This window comes from Thrips palmi, unplaced genomic scaffold (genome assembly GCF_012932325.1).
Source record: "Thrips palmi isolate BJ-2018 unplaced genomic scaffold, TpBJ-2018v1 HiC_scaffold_8, whole genome shotgun sequence".
Taxonomy (NCBI): Eukaryota; Metazoa; Arthropoda; class Insecta; order Thysanoptera; family Thripidae; genus Thrips; species Thrips palmi.
Genome location: NW_023144635.1, coordinates 12,646,527 through 12,668,876, shown reverse-complemented (window position 1 = coordinate 12,668,876; position 22,350 = coordinate 12,646,527). Strand labels below are relative to the sequence as shown.

At 62.1% G+C, this 22,350-nt stretch overlaps 2 protein-coding genes across 3 annotated transcripts in view; one reads left to right on the top strand and one right to left on the bottom strand.

The window, feature by feature from the left end:
- Positions 1-20,468, bottom strand: part of LOC117653332 (disintegrin and metalloproteinase domain-containing protein 19) — a 61,067-nt gene extending 40,599 nt beyond the window's left edge. For both annotated transcript variants that reach the window (XM_034398952.1, XM_034398953.1), the window contains exon 1: positions 20,178-20,468. In XM_034398952.1, the coding sequence (XP_034254843.1) occupies positions 20,178-20,274 (97 nt within the window). In that variant the 5' untranslated portion in view covers positions 20,275-20,468. The remainder of the gene's footprint in view (positions 1-20,177) is intronic.
- Positions 20,469-20,774: 306 nt separating this feature from the next.
- LOC117653351 (cation-dependent mannose-6-phosphate receptor-like) lies at positions 20,775-22,238 on the top strand. Its single transcript, XM_034398979.1, has 6 exons — positions 20,775-21,095; positions 21,250-21,401; positions 21,480-21,595; positions 21,667-21,800; positions 21,880-22,006; positions 22,082-22,238. The coding sequence occupies exons 1-6, from the start codon at positions 20,920-20,922 to the stop codon at positions 22,187-22,189; spliced, it is 813 nt and encodes a 270-aa protein (XP_034254870.1). The 5' UTR covers positions 20,775-20,919; the 3' UTR covers positions 22,190-22,238.
- The last annotated feature ends 112 nt before the right edge of the window (positions 22,239-22,350 follow it).

Sequence of the window (22,350 nt, the reverse complement as noted above, 5' to 3'; positions counted from 1 at the left end):
GAGCTCATCGGAGCAGAGAGTGCCCTCCCCCGTCCCCCTTCTCTTCTCCCTCGCGTCCAGCCGTGCCGAGCCGTGCCGTGCCACGCCGTGCCACGCCGTGCCTCCTGACTCGGAAACGGATGACAACCCTGTCAGCCCCCGGGCGGCCCAGCCGGACTGTTGGGGATGGCGCACTTGTCGGGCGTCCCCCGGACCCGCGCGCCACGGTCCGCGCGTCCGCCCGGGCCACCGTCCGGTCCTCGTCCTGGTCCTGGTCGTCCTAGTCATTGTCGTCGTCATCCTGGCTGCCCTGGTCATCCTGGTCGTCACACTGGTCGTTCTGGTGGTCATATCCTGGTGTAGTCCTTGTTGTTGTCCCGATCGTCATCCTGGTCGTCTTCGTCGTCATCCTGGTCGTCTTCGTCGTCATCCTGGTCGTCTTCGTCGTCATCCTGGTCGTCTTCGTCGTCATCCTGGTCGTCCTTTTTGTCACCGCGCTGACTGTCCGGTCACCAAAATTCCCATGACCAGTCCCGAGCCACAGCTCCGGCGACCGCAACGCCGCAACCACGGCAATCATGACGTGCGCCGCGGGGGTCACCGACTCGCGAGTCAGTCACCTGGTGTGGTGATGGCGCTTATCGAGTCGTTACCTGGCGCGCGCACCTGTCGCGATGACGCGGGGTTCAGGGAGCAGCCTGACGATACGGCTGCTAGGACCTCTGTGGTGCCTTGCGGCCGATTGTGGCGCGATTCGGACCTTCGCGATGGTGCCTTTCACCGACGGCGGCCTCGGGGACGGCGATGGCGGCGCCCGATGTCGACGCCGGGATCCGCGAGCCATGGGCGCGATCAACTCTTGGAACTGCACCATTGCTGGAACACGATCTTAGTCTGTGTGATGGACGCCTAATGGCGCGTTCGCCATCGCGTAGTTGCACATCACCATGGACGCTGGACCACGCATAGCTGATGGTGGAGCCAAGGCCTAGCATGGCAACAGACATAGCAGTCGAGACAACCATTTTCGGAACTCGAACCTAAGACTTACTTGCCGGAGCTTGTTCGCTTGTCCTTCGGCTATGGGCGTCCCATCGCGAGAGAGACGGAGCGACGAGGACTCTGGAATCCTGCAGCGCTGGGGTCAATGTCAGGTGCTTAACGAGCCGAGCTGGTAGGCCAGCAGCTAATTTATGAGCACCACCGCTAAACCTCTTTGCTAAGATTTTGTCAGTCTGCTAAGTTGTGTTGCTTCCGCTGCTAAGTCTGCACAATGTAGCTAAGGATATTAGCTTCTTGTGCTAAGTCTCTCTTGCTAAGGTACATTAGCAGGTCAGCTAAGTTATTTTTCTGCGTGGGGATGGGTCGGACGCCGGGGCTCCGCGAGCCAGGGCGACACAGACACAGCCAAATGGAACGGACAAGCCATTGTTCTGAGAACACGATACCTGTCTCGTGTGACGCGGAGGTGCGTCCTTCCAATGGGCGTCGCCATCGCGTCACGAAGCCACCGCGATCACCATGGACGCTGTGACCACCGGGCAAGCCTGGTGGTGGAGCACCAAGGCCTAGAGTGGCAAACGCAGACCCAGTGGGCACCCCGTCGAGCCAGGGCGCAATCCATACCTCGGAAAGGCGGGCGAAACAGCAGACTGATTCCGAGAGTCATTTTCGTCGCTTTGTCTCTCTCGCACTCATGGGGCGTCCCGGGGTGCGAGGGACGAGCGACGAAACGACTCTTGGACCTCTGTGGTCCTGGCCAGGGCGAAGGGGGCCTTTCACCGACGGCGGCCTCGGGGACGGCGATGGCGGCGCCCAGAGGGGATGGGTCGGACGCCGGGGCTCCGCGAGCCAGGGCGACACAGACACAGCCAGTCGGAACGGACAAGCCATTGTTCTGAGAACACGATACCTGTCTCGTGTGACGCGGAGGTGCGTCCTTCCAATGGGCGTCGCCATCGCGTCACGAAGCCACCGCGATCACCATGGACGCTGTGACCACCGGGCAAGCCTGGTGGTGGAGCACCAAGGCCTAGAGTGGCAAACGCAGACCCAGTGGGCACCCCGTCGAGCCAGGGCGCAATCCATACCTCGGAAAGGCGGGCGAAACAGCAGACTGATTCCGAGAGTCATTTTCGTCGCTGTGTCTCTCTCGCACTCATGGGGCGTCCCGGAAAGGTGCGAGAGAGACGGAGCGACGAAAGCGACTCTTGGAATCAGTCTGCAGGCGAAGGGGGCCAATCCAATTGCGTGCGAGGTGCTTCGGAGCGCGGCCCCGCCAGCCCTGGGGCCGTGCAGGCCGCAGGGGGTGGCGGGAAGGTCTTTGAGAACCCCGACGTGGCGGGGCACTGCGGGGTGCGGCGGGGCGCGGCGGGGCGCGGCGGGGCCGTCGACGCGGTGCATATGCGATGAGCCGGCCTCGGCGTGCACATGCGAGCGCCTTGGGGAAGGGCCGGTGCCTGCTTCGTGCCGCGCATGGCCATGGCCGCCACGGCCGGCACACACGCAGACATTCATCATCGAGTGTCCACACGGGCTGGGCGTGGCGAGGCGCGCTTCAAAGCGACACACCGCAGGCCGCGGCAGACCCCCGCCTGGGCTGGGACCCTGGGACCTCGCCGCGTCGCCGCCCTGCGCAAAGCACGCCGACAACGAGAGAGCGCCCGCGGACGGCAGGGTAGGCAACACCGCGCGACACGGGCGTTCGACGGGCCGGCCCAACCTCCGGGCGCTCCGTGCACCCGCTCTGTGTCCGGCTCCTTCCACTTGCTCGGCCCTTCGGACACGCGACACAGGGACTCCGCACAGCCACGCACACGCTGGCCGCTCCGGGTGGTCGAGGTTCGAGGTTCGACACCCGCTGACGGCGGACATGGTTCAGAAATGGCGAGTCCCGCACAACAGCGCAGCGGGCAAAGAGTCGCGCAGTGGCAGTAGCACAAGCAGCAGACTGATTCCGCGAGCCGTTTTCGTCGCTCTGTCCCTCTCTCTCTCTCGCACCTATACGAGTGAGTACGAGAGAGACAGAGCGACGATAAACGACTCTCTGAATCGGTCTGCTGTACAGAGCCGGACAGTCCGGACGACTCAATGGCCAAACCACCCGCTAACGCCGCCCAGCCCTTCGTCCTTGAGGACGGCCCCCTTCTCCACCGCCCGGAGGACCGCGCGCCGAGGAGGGGGCCCTGCACCGGGTTGGCCGGACTGCCGGACTGCAGGCTGTTCCCGAGGGTCGCTCTGTCGCTCTCTCTCTCTCTCTCTCTCTCTCTCTCTCTCGCACTCGTAGAGCGTCCCGTATGGGTGCGCGAGAGAGACAGAGCGCCGAAAACGAAAAGTGTACCACGGAAATGCACTGCGTGGTGCCTGCACGGCCAGAAACGACTGGCGGTCACCACACTGGAAACCACGAGACTCCCCGAGTGTTCCCGCGCCGCCGACGCCACGGCGTGCGCCTCGAGGACGCCGCGGAAGCTCTCGGCCCGCCAAGGCCCGCCCTGTCGCCGCCCTGTCGCCGCCCTGCCCACCCGACTAGAGTCGTCCCGAGGCGTGCGTCTCGCGGTGCGTCCAGACGCGCGGGTGAGCCAGCGGTGCATTTGGAATACCAACTCGATAGTATATCCTGCGTGTAAACGGGACTGCCACCATGAATACGTAATGAAAAAGCTCTCACGGGGACGACAAACACACTCACAAATTTACACACACGAGCGCGCGCGCACACACACGCACAGACACACACTCACACACACACCGCACAGTAGACAAACACCGTCGTCTTTTGGCAGTGCAGTGCCAGTGCAGCGCGCCACGCAACGCGCCGTTCTGTTCGTCGTTCCGTTCGCGCGCAGGTCGGCCGTCGGGCCGTCGGCGGCAGAGATATCGAGATATCGACAGCGTCGTCACGCTTTCCGCGCTTTCCGTTCCCGCCACGCCCGTGCCCGTCGAGAAAAAGAGAGAGAGAGAGAGAGAGAGAGAGAGAGAGAGAGAGAGAGAGAGAGAGAGAGGGGGGGGGGGGGAGAGAGGGGGGGGGGGGCGTCCAGTCCGTTCCCACTTACTTAGAGCAGACGGCCAATTAATTAGACGAAACACCTGGCGAGGCAGACAAGCTGATTCCGGGCCGAGTGTGTGAGGGAGAGAGAGAGGATGGCGAGAGAGGGAGGGGAGAGGGGGAGACAGAGAGACTCAGAATCAGACTACAGGCAGGCAGGCCGAGGCAGGCGGGGGCGTAATGGACAAAGATGGATGCAGCCAAGTGTGATTCACCGCGTCCCTGTCCACCGACCCGTGTCCGGAAGAGGGAGGGGGGGGGGGCGATAGGCGCCTGATTTGCCTTATCACAGGGGGCACCCTCTGAAGTGCAGCGACCACTAGGCCGATAGGGGAGAGAGGGGAGGGAGGGGAGGGAGGGGACCCCCGGAGAGAGGGGGGAGAGGGGCCCTCCGCTCTGCGCCGGCCATGCACTGTGAACCCCTGCAGTCGGATCAAGTGCGGGTAAACGCGAGGGGGGAGGGGCAGAGACAAGAGGGCGCAAGAGAGAGCAAAAGGCGGGAGGGGGAAAGAAAACGAGAAAGAGAGGGGAGGCACGGGGCCCTGCATGGCAGCCCCGCACGAGCCACACACACACTAATTACCGAAACACACAAAGGCGCGCTGCCAGCCTCGACTGCCCCGCCACGAGCCCTCCAAAGCAGCAGGCCAACAAATCGCTCTCCACGGCGTCGAGGGCGCCCTCCAGTCTCCGGCAGCCCACGAGTGTGCCAGCGCGCTGCCGAGGCCCTAGCAGTGTTCTAGCGCTCTAGCCCGCCAGGCCCCTCGGGGGCGCTTGGTGCTCCACTCTGCGGGACCGAACACCACCAACACTATCCAGCTGGCGGGCCATCCGCCATGCCGCCGTGGGCGGGGCGGGGCGAGGCGGGGCCAGAGGGGGCCGTGGCACACGTCGCCCTCGACGCCTCGACGGCCGCCCCGCCACCCCGCCCCGCCGCGCACCTGCCGAGTGGGCCTGGCGTCTGGAGTTTGGCTGGAGCGTCTCTCACTGGAGCGCCGGCTCGCTGGAGCCTCAATGGAGGCTGCCCGGCCAGCGTGACCCCGCGAGGCCGCGAGGCCCCGCCGCGCGCGCGCATGACTCAGACGCGGCGTCCGCGAGGGGAGGAGGGGATCACTCGCTTGTTTCGTGTGGACAGAATATGGATATTTCGACTATGTACCAAGAAAACTACCGAAGACGTTTTTGGTGTGTGTGTGTGTGTGTGTGTCTGTGTGTCTGTGTTTGTGAGAGGGGGAAAAGAGAGAGAGAGAGAGAGAGGAGAGAGAGAGAGGGAGAGAGGGGAGAGAGAGAAAAGAGAGAGAGGAGAGGGGAAAAAGAGAATGTCGCGACTTGAGCTGCAGTCTTGGCGATATAGCCAGCCAGCCAGCCAGCCAGCCAGCCAGCCAGCCAGCCAGCCCTGCTCCAATTAATGAAGTGGGCGTTGGAGGCGCTGTTCCTCCGCTGCGCCTGCCAAGCTTGCATAATCCAGCAGGGCCAGCAGGGCCAGGGCTGGGCGGCCTGGGCGGCAGATGCGTCGCCTGATCCGCCTTCGCCCCGCCGCCACTGCATTCGCTGCATTCGCTGCATTCGCTGCATTCGCTGCATTCGCTGCATTCGCTGCATTCGCTGCATTCGCTGCATTCGCTGCGTTGGCCGCGTCTGCAGACTGATTCCGAGAGTCGTTTTCGTCGCTCTGGCCGCACTCGGAATCTGGTGCTCTCGAACTGTCACGGCGCCACCAGAGTACACACTGCACTACACCCCAAAAACGCCGTTCCCTGAACCGGGATCATAAAGTCGCATCAAATTTCTCGGTTCAGGAAACGGTTTTTTGGGGTACACAGCAGCAGGTCCGCGGGGCGGGGCCCTGCCATAGCGCAGCACGGCGCCCTTCTTCGAGACAGCTTGGCCCAGCCGCGCCGGTCGAAGAGCAGGGAGCCCAACGAGGTCCATCAGTCCAATTGGTACTCGAGCCGCGCAGCATCTAGCCGCGCCGAGGCGCCGACGCCAAGGCCGCGGCCAGAAGGCTGATTCCGAGAGTCGTTTTCGTCGCTCTGTCTCTCTCGCACCCGTACGGGACGCCCCACGAGTCCGAGAGCGACGGCCCGACGGAAACGACCCTCGGAATCAGTCTAGTCTGCTCTGCAGAGAGGACGGCGCCGGCTGCACCACCAGCCCGGCGCACCTAGAGGCTGCTGGGCGCCAAGACGGCCTACACGCAGTGCGTGCGCCACGGGGAAACACGCGGCGGTGAATCACGACTCACGCGACGCGCGGTCCGCGATGAGGTGTCCTCGACGAGGTGTCCACGAACATGTGTTCACGACGATGTCCGAGACGAGGACCACGACGAGGTCCACGACGAGGACCACGACGAGGTCCACGACGAGGTCCGCGACGAGGTCCACGACGAGGTCCACGACGAGGTCCACGACGAGGCCCACGACGAGGTCCACGACGAGGTCCACGACGAGGTCCACGACGAGGTCCACGACGAGGCCCACGACGAGGTCCACGACGAGGTCCACGACGAGGTCCGCGACGAGGCCACGACGAGGCCACGACGAGGTCAACGACGAGGTCCACGACGAGGTCCACGACGGGGTCCCGACGAGGTCCACGACGAGGTCCGCGACGAGGTCCACGACGAGGCCAGACGAGGCCACAAGGCAAAGATCGTCAACGGGTGGATCGCGTTGGATCGTGTCCCCAAACGTCGGCCCGGGTGGGTCCCGAGCCAACCCCTGGCGGGCGTGGCCCAGCCGGCGACGGGCCCAGCTTCGAGTCCCGGCAGAAGCCTGTTTTTTGTCGGTCCCTGGTACCCTTGATTTTCTTGAAAAGGAACTCCACGGTATTTATATGTGCCGTGAAATGTTAGTTGCGGTTGCAGCTCTGAACGCGAAAAAAAATTATAGCGCCGCGGGACTCGATGGTCAACGGTTTGGGCCAAAACCGGCGCTTCGGTTTGGTTCGGAACCGACCCGCCCGACATTCGGTGAGCACGATCCATCGCGAACCACCCGTGACGATCTTTGCCACAAGGAGGCGCACAACGAGGCGCACAACGAGGTCCGCCCGCGACGGCACCGCGTCACTGCCAGGACCACGTCGTAAAGCTTGACGCGGCCAACCTCGCCGTCGTCTCGGACAGAACGGCCGTGCGCGGTGACTCAGTGACACAGTGTCACAGAGTGTGTCACAAAGTGTGTCGCAGAGTATCACAGACAGTCACACTAAGTCACAGAGTGTCACGCCACGGCAGAAGGTCGCGGGTCGTGGGGTCGTCACAGTGTCGCGTCGCGTACTAATAGAGCGCCCCGGTGAACGGCCCAGTTTCCGCCAGCAACACGCGTAGCGACGCGGCCTCGCGCCACGACGACCCACACTGGAAACTATTTGCAGCGCCAGCAATACGGCAAGGAGAAATTGGAGCCAAGAAAGTTTTTCTTGACACAGATGGTGAAAAGGGAAAGGTTCAATTCGGGGACCGAACTGGGGCGAAGTACGAACCACCAACAAATCCACATGTCAACAGCAACAACCACCAAAACATTGTACTTCCGCTCCCACATCAAAGACCCCAGTTTCCAGTACAGCGATTTCTCTGTCAGAACTTTTGATACCAAAACGAACACGGTTTCTGTTGGTCGTCGTTGTTGTCCTTTTTGGTGCACGCTGCGCTGCGCTTCCGCCGGCGCCAGCCGTCCGCCGGCAGACTGATTCCGAGAGCCGTGTTCGTCGCGCCGTCTCTCTCGCGCCTGTGCGGGACGCCCCACGAGTGCGAGAGAGACAGGGCGACGAAACGGTCCTTCGGGCTCCGACGGCAGCGAGGCGGGTGCCACGCCGTGGTGCCACGGGCCGCACAACAGTGCGACTGTCATGTCAGCGCGGCGCACTGCGGCGGCGCGACGAGGCGCCGCCAGTGGCGCAGCACTGCTCTCGTCGCTGTCTCTCTCGCACCCTTACGGGACGCCCCATGAGTGCGAGAGAGACAGCGCGACGAGGGCAGTGCTAGGAATCAGCGTCTGCAGCGCCGGCAGAGGGAACTTTTGGCCTGCCGCGCACAAAGCAGTGCATCGAGAGCAACAAGAGGCGGCGCCGCGTCACGCAGGCGCCCTCTGGCGCCCTGGCCAAAGGGCCGCGGGAGTCCTTTCCGTCGCCCTGTCTCTCTCGCACCCATGCCGGACGCCCCAAGAGTGCGAGAGAGACAGAGCGGCGAAAACGACTCTCGGCATCAGTCCCCAGCCGCGGCTCCAGGCGCCGGCAGCAGCCCTGCCCCGGACCGGTCCGAGACACCGCGTCAGCAGCCGATCGGAGCCGCGGAAGGAAACCAACCGCGGCACCGCGGCACGCCGTGAGGCCGTGAGGGTCAGGTTCACGCCCGGGCCGCTTCCAGGAACACGAGACCCGTGAGGCCGCCGCGGCGCGCCGTCCACCAGTCAGCCGGGCAACATTTAGCTCCAGCCGATGGAAACCTGAACTTGAAGCGGCGACCATCGCCGCCAACAAGCAGCCTGTGTACTATTGGCGGCAGGCAGGGGGGCTGGCTGGAATGCGAGGTGTCCTTGCTGGACGCTCCTTGCGTCACAGCGCCACACCGCAGCGCGGCGAAGCCTCCGTCATCTGGCCACGCCTGCCACCGCGCTACGCGTCGCCGTCGTCCAACATCGAACGCCCGCATCGTCGCACACCGTCGCCGCCATCAAGCTCAATTTCGAACACTGCTTTCCGCTCTCTCTCTCTCTCTCTCTCTCTCTCTCTCTCTCTCTCTCTCTCTCTCTCTCTCTCTCTCTCTCTCTCTCTCTCTCTCTCTCTCTCTCTCTCTCTCTCTCGCATCTCGAAGGGGTGCGAGCGAGACAGGGCGACGCGAAAGCACTCACCCGGCGTCGGGGAAGCGCACAAGGGTGTGCAACGCGTGCAACGCGAGCCGGGGATGCGGGCGCCCTGTTGCGGCCCGAGCGCCGACACCGGCCTGCAGCAGACTCAATCCGAGAGTCGCTTTCGTCGCTGCCCCTCTCGCACCTGTGCGGGACGCCCCGTGAGTGAGAAAGAGACGGAGCGACGAAAACGACTCCCGGAATCAGACTGAACTGGGGGTGCGTGATGCGGCGTGGCGCGTTCTGGCCAGCATCAGCGCGACGGCGGAGCGGCAACCCCTGTCCGCCTGTCTGGAAAACGGACCGGGAGGGAAAGCAAGGAGTTGCACGGGCTGAATGTTCACGGCTTACATTGCATCATGGATACAAGCTATAGATAGCTTGGAGACAAGCTTAGACAAGCTTTAGACAAGCTAGATTGTCTCCATGGTGCCAGTGCAGTAAGTATAGTTCGGAAGGTGAAACTGGCGCGGGCCACTGCGTCCCTGCATGCGTGAACAACACGAGCCTGTTTCGGTCATTCTTTTCGGACGGTGTGAAAAAACTGCGCGCTCATACGGCAAGCCACGGCAAGCAAGGTACACTGGTCGCAGCGATTCTCCCCTGCCGGACCTTCACCTTCTTTCGCGGTGCGCGCTGTTAGCGGCTCTTAGCGCCTGCCCCGCGCCCCTCCCCACCCATGCCCATGCCCAATTAGAAGGCGGGACGCCAACCACAGGGCGACGCGACGCGGCACCGACGTAATGATGCATCGGCATTTTTTGGTTTTGTGGCGGCCGGCTGCACAGCCTGCATGCAGCCAGCCCGGTGCAGCCCAGTCTGGGCCAGAGTCGCGCACATGCGCCCCGGCGACGTGGCCGCCCCTCGCCAGCCTCTCCGTCCTTGTCGCACCCCAAGTGGGAACGCCTCACGAGAGAGAGAGAGAGAGAGAGAGAGAGGGGGGAGAGAGAGAGAGAGAGAGAGAGAGAGAGGAGAGAGAGAAGAAGAAGAGAGAGAGAGAGAGGAGAGAGAAAGAAAAGAGGAGAGTCAGCTGCCGCCGACCTGACTCTTGCCCCGGTGCAGCTGTCCAGCCGCGCACGCGCCGCGCCCGGCAGCTGCACCGCCACTGCACCGGCAGGCCATAGGCAGGCAGCCACGCCACCGGGCTTTTGGCTCAACGGGATGCAGGGCCATGCAGGCACCAGTCGCGCAGGCGGACCGGGGCAGGCCGGGGCAGGCACGCGCAGACCTGATTAAGCTCTTTCCTGTCTACATGTGTACATTAAACGGCATCATCCAGCACCCCGCCGGCACCCCGCGCGCCGCGCTACAACATCCGGGCGCCACACCTGCTGCAGTTGCAGCCCCCCCCCCCCTTTTCAAGGGGGGGGGGGGGGGGGGGGGGACGCGCGGACTCTTCTCTCTCTCTTTTTTTTTCTCTCTCTTTTTTTCTCTTTTTTTTCTCTCTCTCTCTCTCTCTCTCTCTCTCTCTCTCTCTCTCTCTCCCCTTTTTCTCTTCTCTCTCTCTCTCTCTCCCCAACACACTGTTTCCTTGTCCCCCGCGCGTCGCCAGACTCAATTAAAATTGGCGCTGCATGCATTACGCCCATTCCGGCGCAAACAGGCGCGGCAGCCGGGCAGCAGCCACTTGGCGCGCCGTTTCGGTGTTTCCGAGAAATAATAATGGGCCGGTCACTTTGGAGGCGCGACGTGGACGCGCGCGACGCAGCAGGCGCCCTGAGAGGAGGGCCCTCCTCTCAGGCAGGCACACCATCTCCCATGGTGGGCCGCCCCCGCCCCGCCCCGCCCCGCCGCGCCACGACGGGCAAGCCCTGGATGCATGGGGCAGCCACGGGGCTTCCGTGCGGCAAACGAGATTTAGCCAGGGAGCACACGATAAAACGGGCTTCATTTCAGCCCTTGCGCGTGCGCGCCACACACACATACACACGTACACGGTCTTTGTTTCCCAGTGCACCGCCTCACGGCCCATCGCGGCATCGTGGCCTCATGACGGATAGTACCCAGGAAGCGGGGAATGCACTGCAGGGGCGGCCCTGCTGGCTCGGCGCCCCTGGGGCTCAAATACGCTGGGCGGGGCGGCCTCACATTTGTCGCGCGCCCAGTTTATTGAGGCTGCGACTGTGCCATTTCGTGTTGGTGAGAGTACATGCACGTGTGTGTGTGTGTGTTATTGTTTCGGCGCGCGCAACATTTTGTCGCGTGAGGTACGTGAGTGAATACACTATTGTCACGCCCACACACCCACTCTCACTCGACTGCGGTCCGAGAGCCGAAAAATGACCCGCGCGAGGCGGCGGCGAACCTGTGCCAAGTCGTGACGCCGCGGGCCAACAGGGCCATCACCACTTCCAATGAGTCAAGACGCCCCCCCCCCCCCCCCACACACACACACGCACTCACACAAGCGCGCGCGCTCGAAACCGCACATCCTCTCACGGCGTGAATGAATCACCCCCTCCGTACTCGCGTACGTAGCGGTAATGAGAAGATGAGTACTCCGCTCGTGTGTGCGTCTGTGTGTGTTGCCTCACACATACACACACACGGACACGCGGTGATTTTTACGAGGCTCGGCCGAGTGAAGACCGTGAATATTCCCACAGTGCCTTGGGCTGCGGGCGGCAAATGATGGAGGAGGGTTCATCAGCCCCGCGCCACTACAGTGTACTGCCCCGCCGCGGCGCGCCAAGGGCCTTGCGGTCAAGTCCTCAGTCACACGGGGCCAGGGGGGAGGAGGGGGGGGGCAAGACTGTTTTAAAGCAGATTGGAGGAGCGAGAGGATAGTCCAGGTGAGGGCCGGAAGGGAGAGAGGGAGAGAGACGGGCGGGATGTGTGGAGAGAGAGGTGACTCAGCCCGGCCCCGGTCAGTGAGGCACGACCGGGCACGGGCCACGCCGCCGGCGGTCGAAGCCCCACCAACACTACGAAGACTAGTACAGTACGCTCGGCTACACTGTCGATACAGACTGAGGGAATAGGTTGGCTCGAGCCTGCCCGCGGTGGGCATGAGTCACCAGCGCAGCCCCGCGGCGGCCGGTTCCGCGTGCACCGCCCAATTGCAATTGCTGGAGTCACTCGTCCTGAGTCACTCGCTCGCTCCGGGGCCGGGCCGCGCACGCTACGCCGAGACACACTGATTCACCGACAAACCACCTCTCGACGAACTTCCCAGTCATTTCTTTCATTTGCTCGTCTTCGTCAGCGTGACGGAGTGGCCGATTCGTCTGGACTGATAATTACTTTCCCAGGACCCACCTCGACCTGGAGCGAGGTCTGAAGCAGGGCTTGGACGAAGGCCTTTGGGAAGGCGGGCGAGGGCCTAGACGAGGGCCTGGACGAGGGCCTGGACGAGGGCCTGGACGAGGGCCTGGACGAGGGTCTGTACGAGGGCCTGGACGAGGGCCTCGACGAGAGCCTGAACGAAGGCCTGGACGAAGGCCTGGACGAAGGCCTGGATGAGGGCCTGGATGAGGGCCTGGATGAGGGCATGGACGAGGGCTTGGACGAGGGCCTGGACTAGGGCCTGGACGGAGGGCCTGGACGGAGGGCCTGGACGAGGGCCTGCGGGTGGGTCCTGGACGAGGGCTTCGACGAGGGCCTGGATGAGGGCCTTGGACGAGGCCCTGTACGGAGGGCCTGGACGAGGGCTTTGACGAGGGCCTGGACTAGGGCCTGGACGGAGGGCCTGGACGGAGGGCCTGGACGAGGGCCTGGGTGGGTCCTGGACGAGGACGAGGGCTTCGACGAGGGCCTGGATGAGGGCCTTGGACGAGGCCCTGTACGGAGGGCCTGGACGAGGGCTTTGACGAGGGCCTGGACGAGGACCTGGACGAGGGTCTGTACGAGGGCCTGGACGAGGGCCTGGACGGAGGGCCTGGACGAGGGCTTTGACGAGGGCTTCGACGAGGGCTGGCGGTGAAACAGTGAATCAGGTGGCGAGCAGGCGACGGGGGTTCGAAAGTTGGACAGACACCACCTTGTTCACCCAGTTCACACCTGTCTTCCCCGTCTTCGCCAGCAAACTCCCTCCGCTGGCCGCCTTGGCCGAGGCTTTGACGGACGCCCTAATCCGCCTGAGCCGCGTCACGGCAAACACCGCCAGCAGGCTCATTCCGAACGGCGCTTGGTCGCTCTGTCTCTCTCGCACCTACACGGGGCGCCGCATGAGTGCGAGAGAGACAGAGCGACGAAAACGACTCTCGGAACCAGTCTGCTGCGGCACGGGGTTGTCGACAGCTGCGGAACTGGACGAAAAGGGGGGGGGGCTTAGCGGCGCGCAAAGGCAAGGTGCAGCGCGTCGCGCACGCGCCAAACGCCGGGCAGGTGCGCGCCCAGTAAAGCCCTTTCAATGGAGCCCTCCATGCAACCCGGCTCAGCTGGTCAGTCGGGATGTCGGGATGAGGAGAGGGGGAGGGGGAGCGGGAGAGAGAGGCGCCCAGGCGGAACGGCTCCAAATTATACACTGCGACCCTCGCTGCAACGGGGAGGAGGAGAAGAGCATCACCTGGACGGGCTGCACACGGAGACCCGCAGGCTGAGTAGGTCTCTCTCTCTCTCTCTCTACTCTCCCCTCATCTCTCATCTCTCATCTCTCACTCGTCACTCTCTCTCCACTCTCCCCTCTCTCTCCTCACTCATCTCTCACTCATCACATCTCACATCCCCTCATCACTCCTCTCTCTCTACTCCTCCTCTCCTCTCTCACTCCTCTCTCTCTCTCTCTCTCTCTCTCTCTCTCTCTCTCTCTCTCTCACTCATGGAGCGTGCAGTGGGTGCGAGAGAGACAGACCAACGAGAGCTTCCGTTCCGGATCACAGGAGACCCACTAGGATCAGCCTGCAGCAGACCCTGCATCGCCTCCTCCACGCGGCCGCAGTCGGATGTCCGAGCCAGCGGGCTGATTCCGAGTACAGCTCTCGTCGCTCTGTCTCTCTCGCTCTCATGAGGGAGCGAGAGAGACAGCGCCAAAGGAAAGCCCGCCGCCGCATCGGTGCCCGTTACCCCAACGGGGCGTAGCGCGGATCCGCGGCCCGACCGACCCGACCGGCAGCGCGGCCTGCAAGGCCTGCAACGCGTGCAACGGGACGGCCGGGCCGGACGCCGCGCTGGACGGCCACCGCCCCGCGGACTGCAGGACTCTACAGGACTGCAGGACGACGGAGTGGAGGACGGCGACAGCGCGACGGCGGGGTCAATTGTCTGCGACGGCGGAACCGCGCCGAGCCGCACAGTGGGCCAGAAGAGCGGTGGAGGCGGCCAAAACTCTAGACGCGCTTTGAGCCCCAGAGTAGCTAAACAGGAATCGAATCGACCATGTGACCCCACCAATGGATTCCTCGTTCGGAGAGCAATCCATTGGTGGGGTCCCACGTTCGGTTCGAGTCCCATTTAGCGACTCGGAGCTCGACGCGCGCCTGGAGTGCTGGCCGCCTGCGCCGGTCTTCTGGCCCACTGTGCGCCGCGCGCCGTCTCGGCTCAGCCGGCCGCTTCCCGCCCCCACCGCCTCTCGCCGTCGCGCCGCCGTCAAGCCCTTTACACAATTAAATCCGATTGAAATTGGTCGAGTCGTAAACGCCGAGGCCGTTTCCGAGCGGCGCAGCGCTGCGCTCCACTTGCCACTGCGGGCGGGCGGGGCGGCCGAGTGGCTGCGGATGGGGGCGGCAGGGGGCGGGCCGAGCCGCGATGACATCATTACCGCGGCACCAGTCACTCTGTCTCTCTCGCACCCCTGCCGAACGCCCCATGAGTGCGAGACAGACGGCGACCGCGGGGAGAAAGTGCCCACCGCGCAGCCCCGCGCAGCCCGCGCAGCCCCGCGCAGCCCGCGCAGCCCCCGCCCGGCAGCCCGCCACGCACGGCCCACGCCAGCGCCCGACCCCCCAGGCCTCTCATTTGTCCCGATCCGCTTGCGGTGGCTGGTGCCTGCTGCACTGGTGGTGACTCGCGGCCATGGGCCCCCAGCAGACAGCAGCCTGATTCCGAGAGTCGTTTTCGTCGCTCCGTCTGTCTCTCTCGCACTCATGGGGCGTCCCGTATGCGTGCGAGGGAGCCGGAGCGACGAAAACGACTCTCGGTATCAGTCTGCTGGCCGAGGAAGTCCTCGCTAAAGCTTGATTGGATTGGACGAGCGCTCCGCTGCTCCGCTCCCCTCGGCCGCAGTCGACGGTCAACCCGCGGGTCAAGCCGCTGTCGGGCAGCGCGGGCAGCGCGCACGCTGCGCAAGCCGAAGGCCCGCCGGCCACGCCGGGCTGCAGACTGATTCCGACAGCCGTTTTCGTCGCTCTGTCTCTCTCGCACCTATACGAGATGCGCCATGAGTGCGAGAGAGATAGGGCGACGAAAACGACTGTCAGAGTCAGTCTGCTGTCCACCGCCGCGAGGACGTCCTTGAACCGGGGAGCGCGATAGCGCGTTCCCCGGCCAGGCCGGCCAGGCCCTTGGGGGTCACGCAGCGAACGCGGCGCAGCAGCACGCTGATTCCGAGCGCTCGCTGTCTCTCTCGCTCCCTTACGGGACGCCCCGTGAGTGCGAGAGAGACAGAGCGACAGTGCTCGGTGTCGGCCTGCAGCGCGCGTAGGGGGCACGCCCAATTTGTCATCTCCTGCCCGGACCGTCGTGGCAGTGTCGTGACCCCGACCGACAACCCCCGCCCCGCGCGCTCCGCCACACAGTGGGCCAGAAGGCCGATGAGGCGGCCAAAATTCTAGACGCGTTTTGAGCTCCAGAGTCGCTAAATGGGACTCGAACCGACCGTGTGATCCCATCAATGGACTGCTCTCCGAACGAGGAATCCATTGGTGGGGCCGCAAGTTCGGTTCGAGTCCCATTTAGCGACTCTGGAGCTCAAAACGCGTCTAGAATTTTGGCCGCCTCATCGGTCTTCTGGCCCACTGTGCGCCAGTGCCGCCATCCGACGACGGCGACGACGGCGACGACGTCTTCAGGCGCACACGCTGACAAAGCTGTTTGTCGGCCTGTCCCCCGCACGCATTCGACAGCCGCAGCCCCACACGCGGTGCGCCCCGCCCCGCCATCCGCCAACAGTCGATAATTTTGGCCGCGAGCCAGCGCCGTTTGCACGCTTTGCACGTGACGGAAGGGACGGCCCGCCAGGCCGCGTCTTCGGCTTGCTTCGCCCGCCTCGACTCGACTCGCATAATTTAGCCCATTAGGCGGAAAGCCGCCGGAAAGGCCTCCGCGGCCGAGCCGCGGGACGGCGTGGCGGAGCGCCGGGCTGGCGACAAATTCGATGCAAGCGAGCAGTAAATCGCAAAGCACCGCTCCGGGCGGTCTAGCGCGGTCTAGCCGCCGGGCCGAGCAGCCGAGCACCAGCACACTGATTCCGAGAGTCGTTCTCGTCGCTCTGCCGCTCTCGCACTCATGGGGCGTTCCGTCTTCGCGCCAGGGGGACAGAGCAACGACAACGACTCTCGGAATCAGTCCGCCGGCGCCACCTGCACTGCCCGCACGGCACACACCTGTGCGCTGCCCGTCTTCGCTGCGTTGCTCCCCGCTTTCGGGCCGCCGGCCAGAGACAAAGGGACCCGACAAATCCGATCCGACGGCATGACAAGAAGCTCTGGGCCTTTAGGCGCCTTTAGGCCAGTGGCGAGACAAGGGTGGCAAACGAATTCCAGTGCCGCGCCGTCGGCCGGGGGGCTAATCCGCCGACGGACCGCAGTCGTTGTCGTCGCTCCGTCTCTCTCCCACCTTTACGGGACGCCCCGTGAGTGGGAGAGAGACGGAGCGACGACAACGACTTTCGGAATCAGTCTGCTGGTGCGCCCTGGTGCCGCCGGTCCCGCCCTCCTGTCGGCGTCCTGGTGTCCTGCCGTGCTGCCCCCGGCCGAGTTCGAGTCCCCCTCGGCGCGGTGTCACTGATTGGGCGGGGAGGGCACTGGGCTCGCCGAGGCCGGGCAGCCAGGCCCAGGCACCAGCAGTCCTTTTCGTCTCTGTGTCTCTCTCGCACACATGGGGCGGTCCGTAAACCGAGAGAGACAGCGAGCCGTGTCCTCGCCACCAACTCAACATTTCCGCCACGACGTGCCGAGCTGTCGCTGTGCTGTCGCGCTGTCCGAGTCGTCGGCCAGGCTGGCCGGGCCACGTCCCCTCGCGTGCCGCGCGTGCGACGACCTCCTCGGCGACGTCCTCCTCGGCGACGTCCTCCTCGGCGACGTCCTCCTCGGCGACGTCCTCCTCGGCGACGTCCTCCTCGGCGACGTCCTCCTCGGCGACGTCCTCCTCGGCGACGTCCTCCTCGGCGACGCGACGGCCTCCCAGCCTCCCGCGCAGCGCGACGCAGCGCGCACGCCATGCATCATGACCGCGACAATTTCGCGAGGCAAGCGGCCGCGCTGCAGACTGCTTGCGCGAGCCGTTTTCGCCGCTCTGTCTCTCTCGCACTCACGGGGCGTCCCGTATGGGTGCGAGAGAGACAGAGCGACGAAAACGACTCTCGGAATCGGTCTGCCGGGGGGCGTTGGCGTGCTGTCACGAGATTCGGGCCACGGACTCCAGCGCAGCGGTTCTCCGGGCCGCACTTGCTTCCGCTTGCTTCGCGGCGAAGGGCCGCGGGAACGTGAACACGGGGATGGGCGTCGGTCATAATGGCGAGACTAGCGAGGAGCGCGATGAGGAGTGCGCGATGTGGCGCATGCATGCCGTGCCGCGGGGCGGGACGCGGGGCGGGCCGCCCGAACCCGCAGTGTGTGCTCGCGGCGCTCGCGCCCCGCCCTCGGCCCCGCCCCGCCCCGAGCCTCATCCTCGATAGCATCAGTTCCTCCAACGGCCGCACGCAGCAGACTGACTCCGAGAGTCGGTCTCGTCGCTCTGTCTCTCCCGCACCTCCACGGGGCGCCCTAGAGAGCGAGGGAGACAGAGCGACGAAAACGACTCTCGGCATCAGTCCGCTGCACGCCGCCGCCCTCGACCTTCTCGCCGAGCTAAGCCGCTTCCGATCCACATTTCACTCCATTTCATTCCATCCTCGCCGCGGGCCGGCGTCGCGTCACGTCGTGAAAAGGGGGGGGGGGGGGCAACACATCGTGACGCGAGTCCCAACATCGCGTTGCGTCGAGTGCCGCGGCATGGCGCGCATGGTGTGGCGTGGCGCGGCGGAAACGCTGCAGCTGTTCAAGTCCGGGCCGCGGTGCGGTGCGGTGCGCCTTGACGGCGGCCTGCGTGGCGGCATGGGCCTCTAGCAGCGACACACCACACGCCAGCGAGCCAGCAGACGGGACTCCGAGGGTCGTATTCGTTCGCTCCGTCTCTCTCGCATCTGTACGGACGCCCCCTGAGTGCGTGAGTGCGAGAGGCACAGCGACGAAAACGACTCTCGGAATCAGTCTGCAGGACTACGACGAACTGCATCGACTATGCATCACTTTGCCTGCGTTAGGCGCATTGGTCGCTCGATCGCGCTTACAAGGGTAGACATGGTCGTGGACGTGGTTGTGGACATGGTTGTCGGCATGGCCGTGCACATTGGTGGACATGGTGCGTGGAAACCATTGGGGAATGGTGTACTCGGGCCAGGTGTGAACCATTGGTGGAAAATGGTGTACATGGCCGTGGGCGTTGGCGGACACGGTGGTCGACATGGCCGTGGACATGGCCCAGCTTGTCGGTCGACACTAAGCAAATTAGCGAGCCAGGTAATCCGCGAGGCTGATTAGCAGCCCCGTAGGCATGGCATAGTCGAGCTGGTCCTGACTGAACAGACCAGTCCTTTCGTCGCTCTGTCTCTCTCACACTCGTGGGGCGTCCTGTACAGTGCAGTGCGAGAGGGACAGAGAGGCGAAGCACTGAGGGGCCCCGCCCGCACCCGGGCGCCCCGCGCGACCGTCGTCCACCGCGTGAGCGCGAAGTAGTACGCAGTGCGCCGTCCGGCCTCTAGACTGATGCCGAGTCGTTTTCGTTGCGATGTCTCGCTCCCACCTACAGGGGACGCCCCATGAGTGCGAGAGAGACAGAGCGACGAAAGCGACTGGGCTCGACGGCGTCGCGGTCAGCGCGGTCGTGGAGCAGGACGTGGAGTGCCACCCCGCGGTGCACTACGGGCGCCTGCTGGCCGAACGATTCCGACGAGTCGTTTCGTCGCCGTCTCTCTCGCACCCCAGCGGGACGCCCCATGAGTGCGACAGAGACAGAGCGCCCCAACGACTCTTCGGAGTGAGTCAGCTGGGCGGCGGCGGAGTCGGGTGTCGGCGGGGCGCAGCGCTGCAGCGCCGTTTGAACGGCGTCCCGGCCCGGGGCCCGGCAACGCCAACAACGCCGGCAACGCCAGGCAACGCCCCGCGGGGGACGAGGAACACGGGGAACCACGGGGAGCGGGGCACCAAGGCGGCGTCGCGGCGACCAAGGGCAAGAGCAAGGCACCGACGCCCCGCGCTGCACTGCCACTGCCGGAACCCTGCAGCCTGCACCAACAGGCCGGGCAGCTGATCCCGAGAGTCGTTTTCGAAGCCCTGTCTCTCTCGCACCTGTACGAGACGCCCCATGAGTGCGAGAGAGACAGGGCGACGAAAACGACTCTCGGAATCAGTAAGGGCAGGGCAGGCCTTCGGGCCCGCAGGGCCGACGCGACGCCCGCCCCGCCCCCAGCCGCTCTCACGCAACTCCCACGCACCCGCCAGTTCCCACACCGCGAGCATCGCGCCCATCGTGCCCACAGCGCGTCGCCCCGCGGCCACGGCGACAAGCCCTCCGTTGCCGTCGTCATCTCGTCGTACTTCCTATCCGCCGCCGGAATGACACGCAAGGCACCAGTCATTCGGGTGTACTTACAATCGGTTACACAAGTACGAGTGTACTACCACCACCTATCAAATCAACACTAGGACAGACAGCGTCAACTAAATTAAGATCTCAAAGTCCTGACTGCAAGTAAGTCCACGCGACAACAGAGAATTGAGACCTTCTTATTATTTTTTTAATTCAATTTATCGACGTAAATTCCAACGATTGATAAGGTGGTAAATTGATAAAGATAAGTTGGAGGAGTACAAAGTAGAATAGTAAACAAAGATAATGAGAGGAAGAACCTTGCACTCTAATGATAACATGTGAATTATGGTTTCAAAATTAAATCACAAGAAGTTTAAATTAATTCTTTTAGCTCAGCCTTCCATTCAAAACTGTGAATGGCATTATGCTGACAGTTTAACGCCCTAAAATGTAACCAAAGGATAGCCAGGCAAACAAAAAATAAACGCAAAATTTAAACTTAACCCCAATGCAAAGGGGAAGTATTTAATCTTCCTACAAGAATTTGAATTTTGTCAATCACTCACCTTTGTTGATAGTATCCACATCTTGCGTCCTGATACACGGGATAAATAGGAACACCAAGAGTAAACTCCATACTCCCCAGTTGCACAAAATTGCCATGGTCACCACCACACAATCATCACTACCTAAAATCAACTTTTTTTTATCACGTCCAGCTTTCAGTCAAGGCTGTTTACACTCGCGGCACCGCGTCGACCGTCGACCGTGAGCGCATCAACAAAACTGAAGCCGCCGAAATGAGCGACAGAAACAGACAACGGTCCGCTTGCGTTCACATCAACTCAGCTCACTGCGCTCACAACGACTCGGCTCCGCAAGGCCCGAGAGGACCTTGGAACCGGAGTAGCGGCACTGCGCAGCGCTGCGGGCGAACGGGAACGGACCGGATGAAGGCTGTGAGGCGGGGCGCGCGGCAAAGACAAAATGCTTTTGCGGACGTCCAAAGATTGGCCCACTGCGATAGCAGAGTCTCGGCATCCGTGGACTTCCCTCGCAGTGGCGGCACCAGTTGCCTCGAATGGCACGTGGGTGGGCTCGCGTTCGTCCTCTTGCTGTCCGCGAAGACATTTTGGCATTCCTAATGGGGGTGGGTAGGGGAGGTTATGGGGTGCTGCGCTACGCAGTCCGCTTCCGCTACTGTCAGCTGAGCGAGCGCTGTTGAGTCAGTCGTCATGGGGGTGAAACCGCTCTGAAACTGGAATTGGGCGTTCATCCCGGAGGACCAGTGGAGTAACATGAGAAGTCATGTGCGCCATGGGGAATTCCGTTCCCCGGCCTACTCGGCGTGCAGCGACGTTGGCGACGTTCTTGTGTGTTTGCCTGACAGTCTCCCTGTGTGACGCTTCACAATATTGTGATTCTAAATTTAAGTCGTCGGATACGGAGCAAGCAAGGATCTTGCGGGGTTTATCCACCGTTAGGTAAAACGTGAAGTTTACTACCACTTTATTTGAGTCCGCCTCTAGCATAGTTGAATTACGTACTCCTTCTTTGACTCTTGAAATTCATTTTGCTTCAATGTTCACCTTTTTCCAGTCATTTTTTTGAAATGGGCATCCTTTATTTTTTTTCAAGGTTTACTACTGTTAGCCATAATGATGGGATCAATTCTGAGTATGCAGTTGCAGTTTGCGGTAATGCGTCAAAGACTGATCCTCTTGCAGGAGTTCTCCAAAACGGAACTACTGTTCTTGGACGTGTCAATCACACCAGTGTTGTCAAAGGAGGTGATCGTCTCTGCTGGGAACTTCATTCCTTGTGGTTCCTGTTATAAAGTCTCCTTTATATTCTTTTTCTTGTTGCAGGGGATTGGATGATGATGATATTTGGCAGCGGTGATAGATACCCTGAAAAGTATAACTGCAGTGGCCCTCGATATGCTTTTGTCATGATCCACTGCAATCACAATAACAGTGCTGAGGTAAGGCTTCACAAACAATTTAATACTTTTTGGTATTGCTGGGTGTTCTAATTTTTTATTCAATTGCACAGAATTCCATGCGATTCATTAAAGAAGCCAGGGAAGAAAAAGATTCTTCTTTATGCTTTTTCATGCTTGAGGTGTACTCTCAGCTAGTTTGCTCTCACCCTGACAGAATAGGTGGAGGCACAATTATTACTGTTTTGTACGTATTGCCATATTTTTGATTCACAGTTGAGTCTGAGTTCCATGACTGTTAAAGTTTTGTAAATCAATGTTTATAGATTACTTACGGTAATTCTTGTCTACATCATTGGAGGGACACTTTATCGACGTTTAATATTGGGTGCAAAGGGACTAGAACAAATTCCCAATCTAGTATTCTGGCAAGCTGCTGGGGAAAGATTAAAGGTTTGTAAAAAACTTTTCTTCTATTCATCTGTAAATTTAATTTTTTATTGATTAATTAGTTGTGTCTGTTTTTAGAATGGTTGCGGCAAACTATGCTGCAAACCAAGTACCACCCATAGCACTTCCTGGGATAATCTTGGCCCAAGAATCGAGAGAGATGATGATTCATTACTGCCCCCTTGAGGCAGAGCATTTAGGAAGATAAGAAATAAAAGACGCCACATAAAGGAAAGTTTGTCGCAATTTTTTATTTCACCCTAATATTTACAGCATGTTTTCAAGGGGATACCAGGTCCTCTTAACACTTTAAAAACACAAGTCTGAGAAGGAAGAATCATTCAGAC

Coding starts and splice junctions, on each gene's coding strand:
- LOC117653351 (XM_034398979.1), top strand. CDS start 20,920: ATGTGCGCCATGGGGAATTCCGTTCCCCGGCCTACTCGGCGTGCAGCG. Junction 21,096..21,249: donor CGGGGTTTATCCACCGTTAG/GTAAAACGTGAA, acceptor TTTTTTTTCAAG/GTTTACTACTGTTAGCCATA. Junction 21,402..21,479: donor CACCAGTGTTGTCAAAGGAG/GTGATCGTCTCT, acceptor TTCTTGTTGCAG/GGGATTGGATGATGATGATA.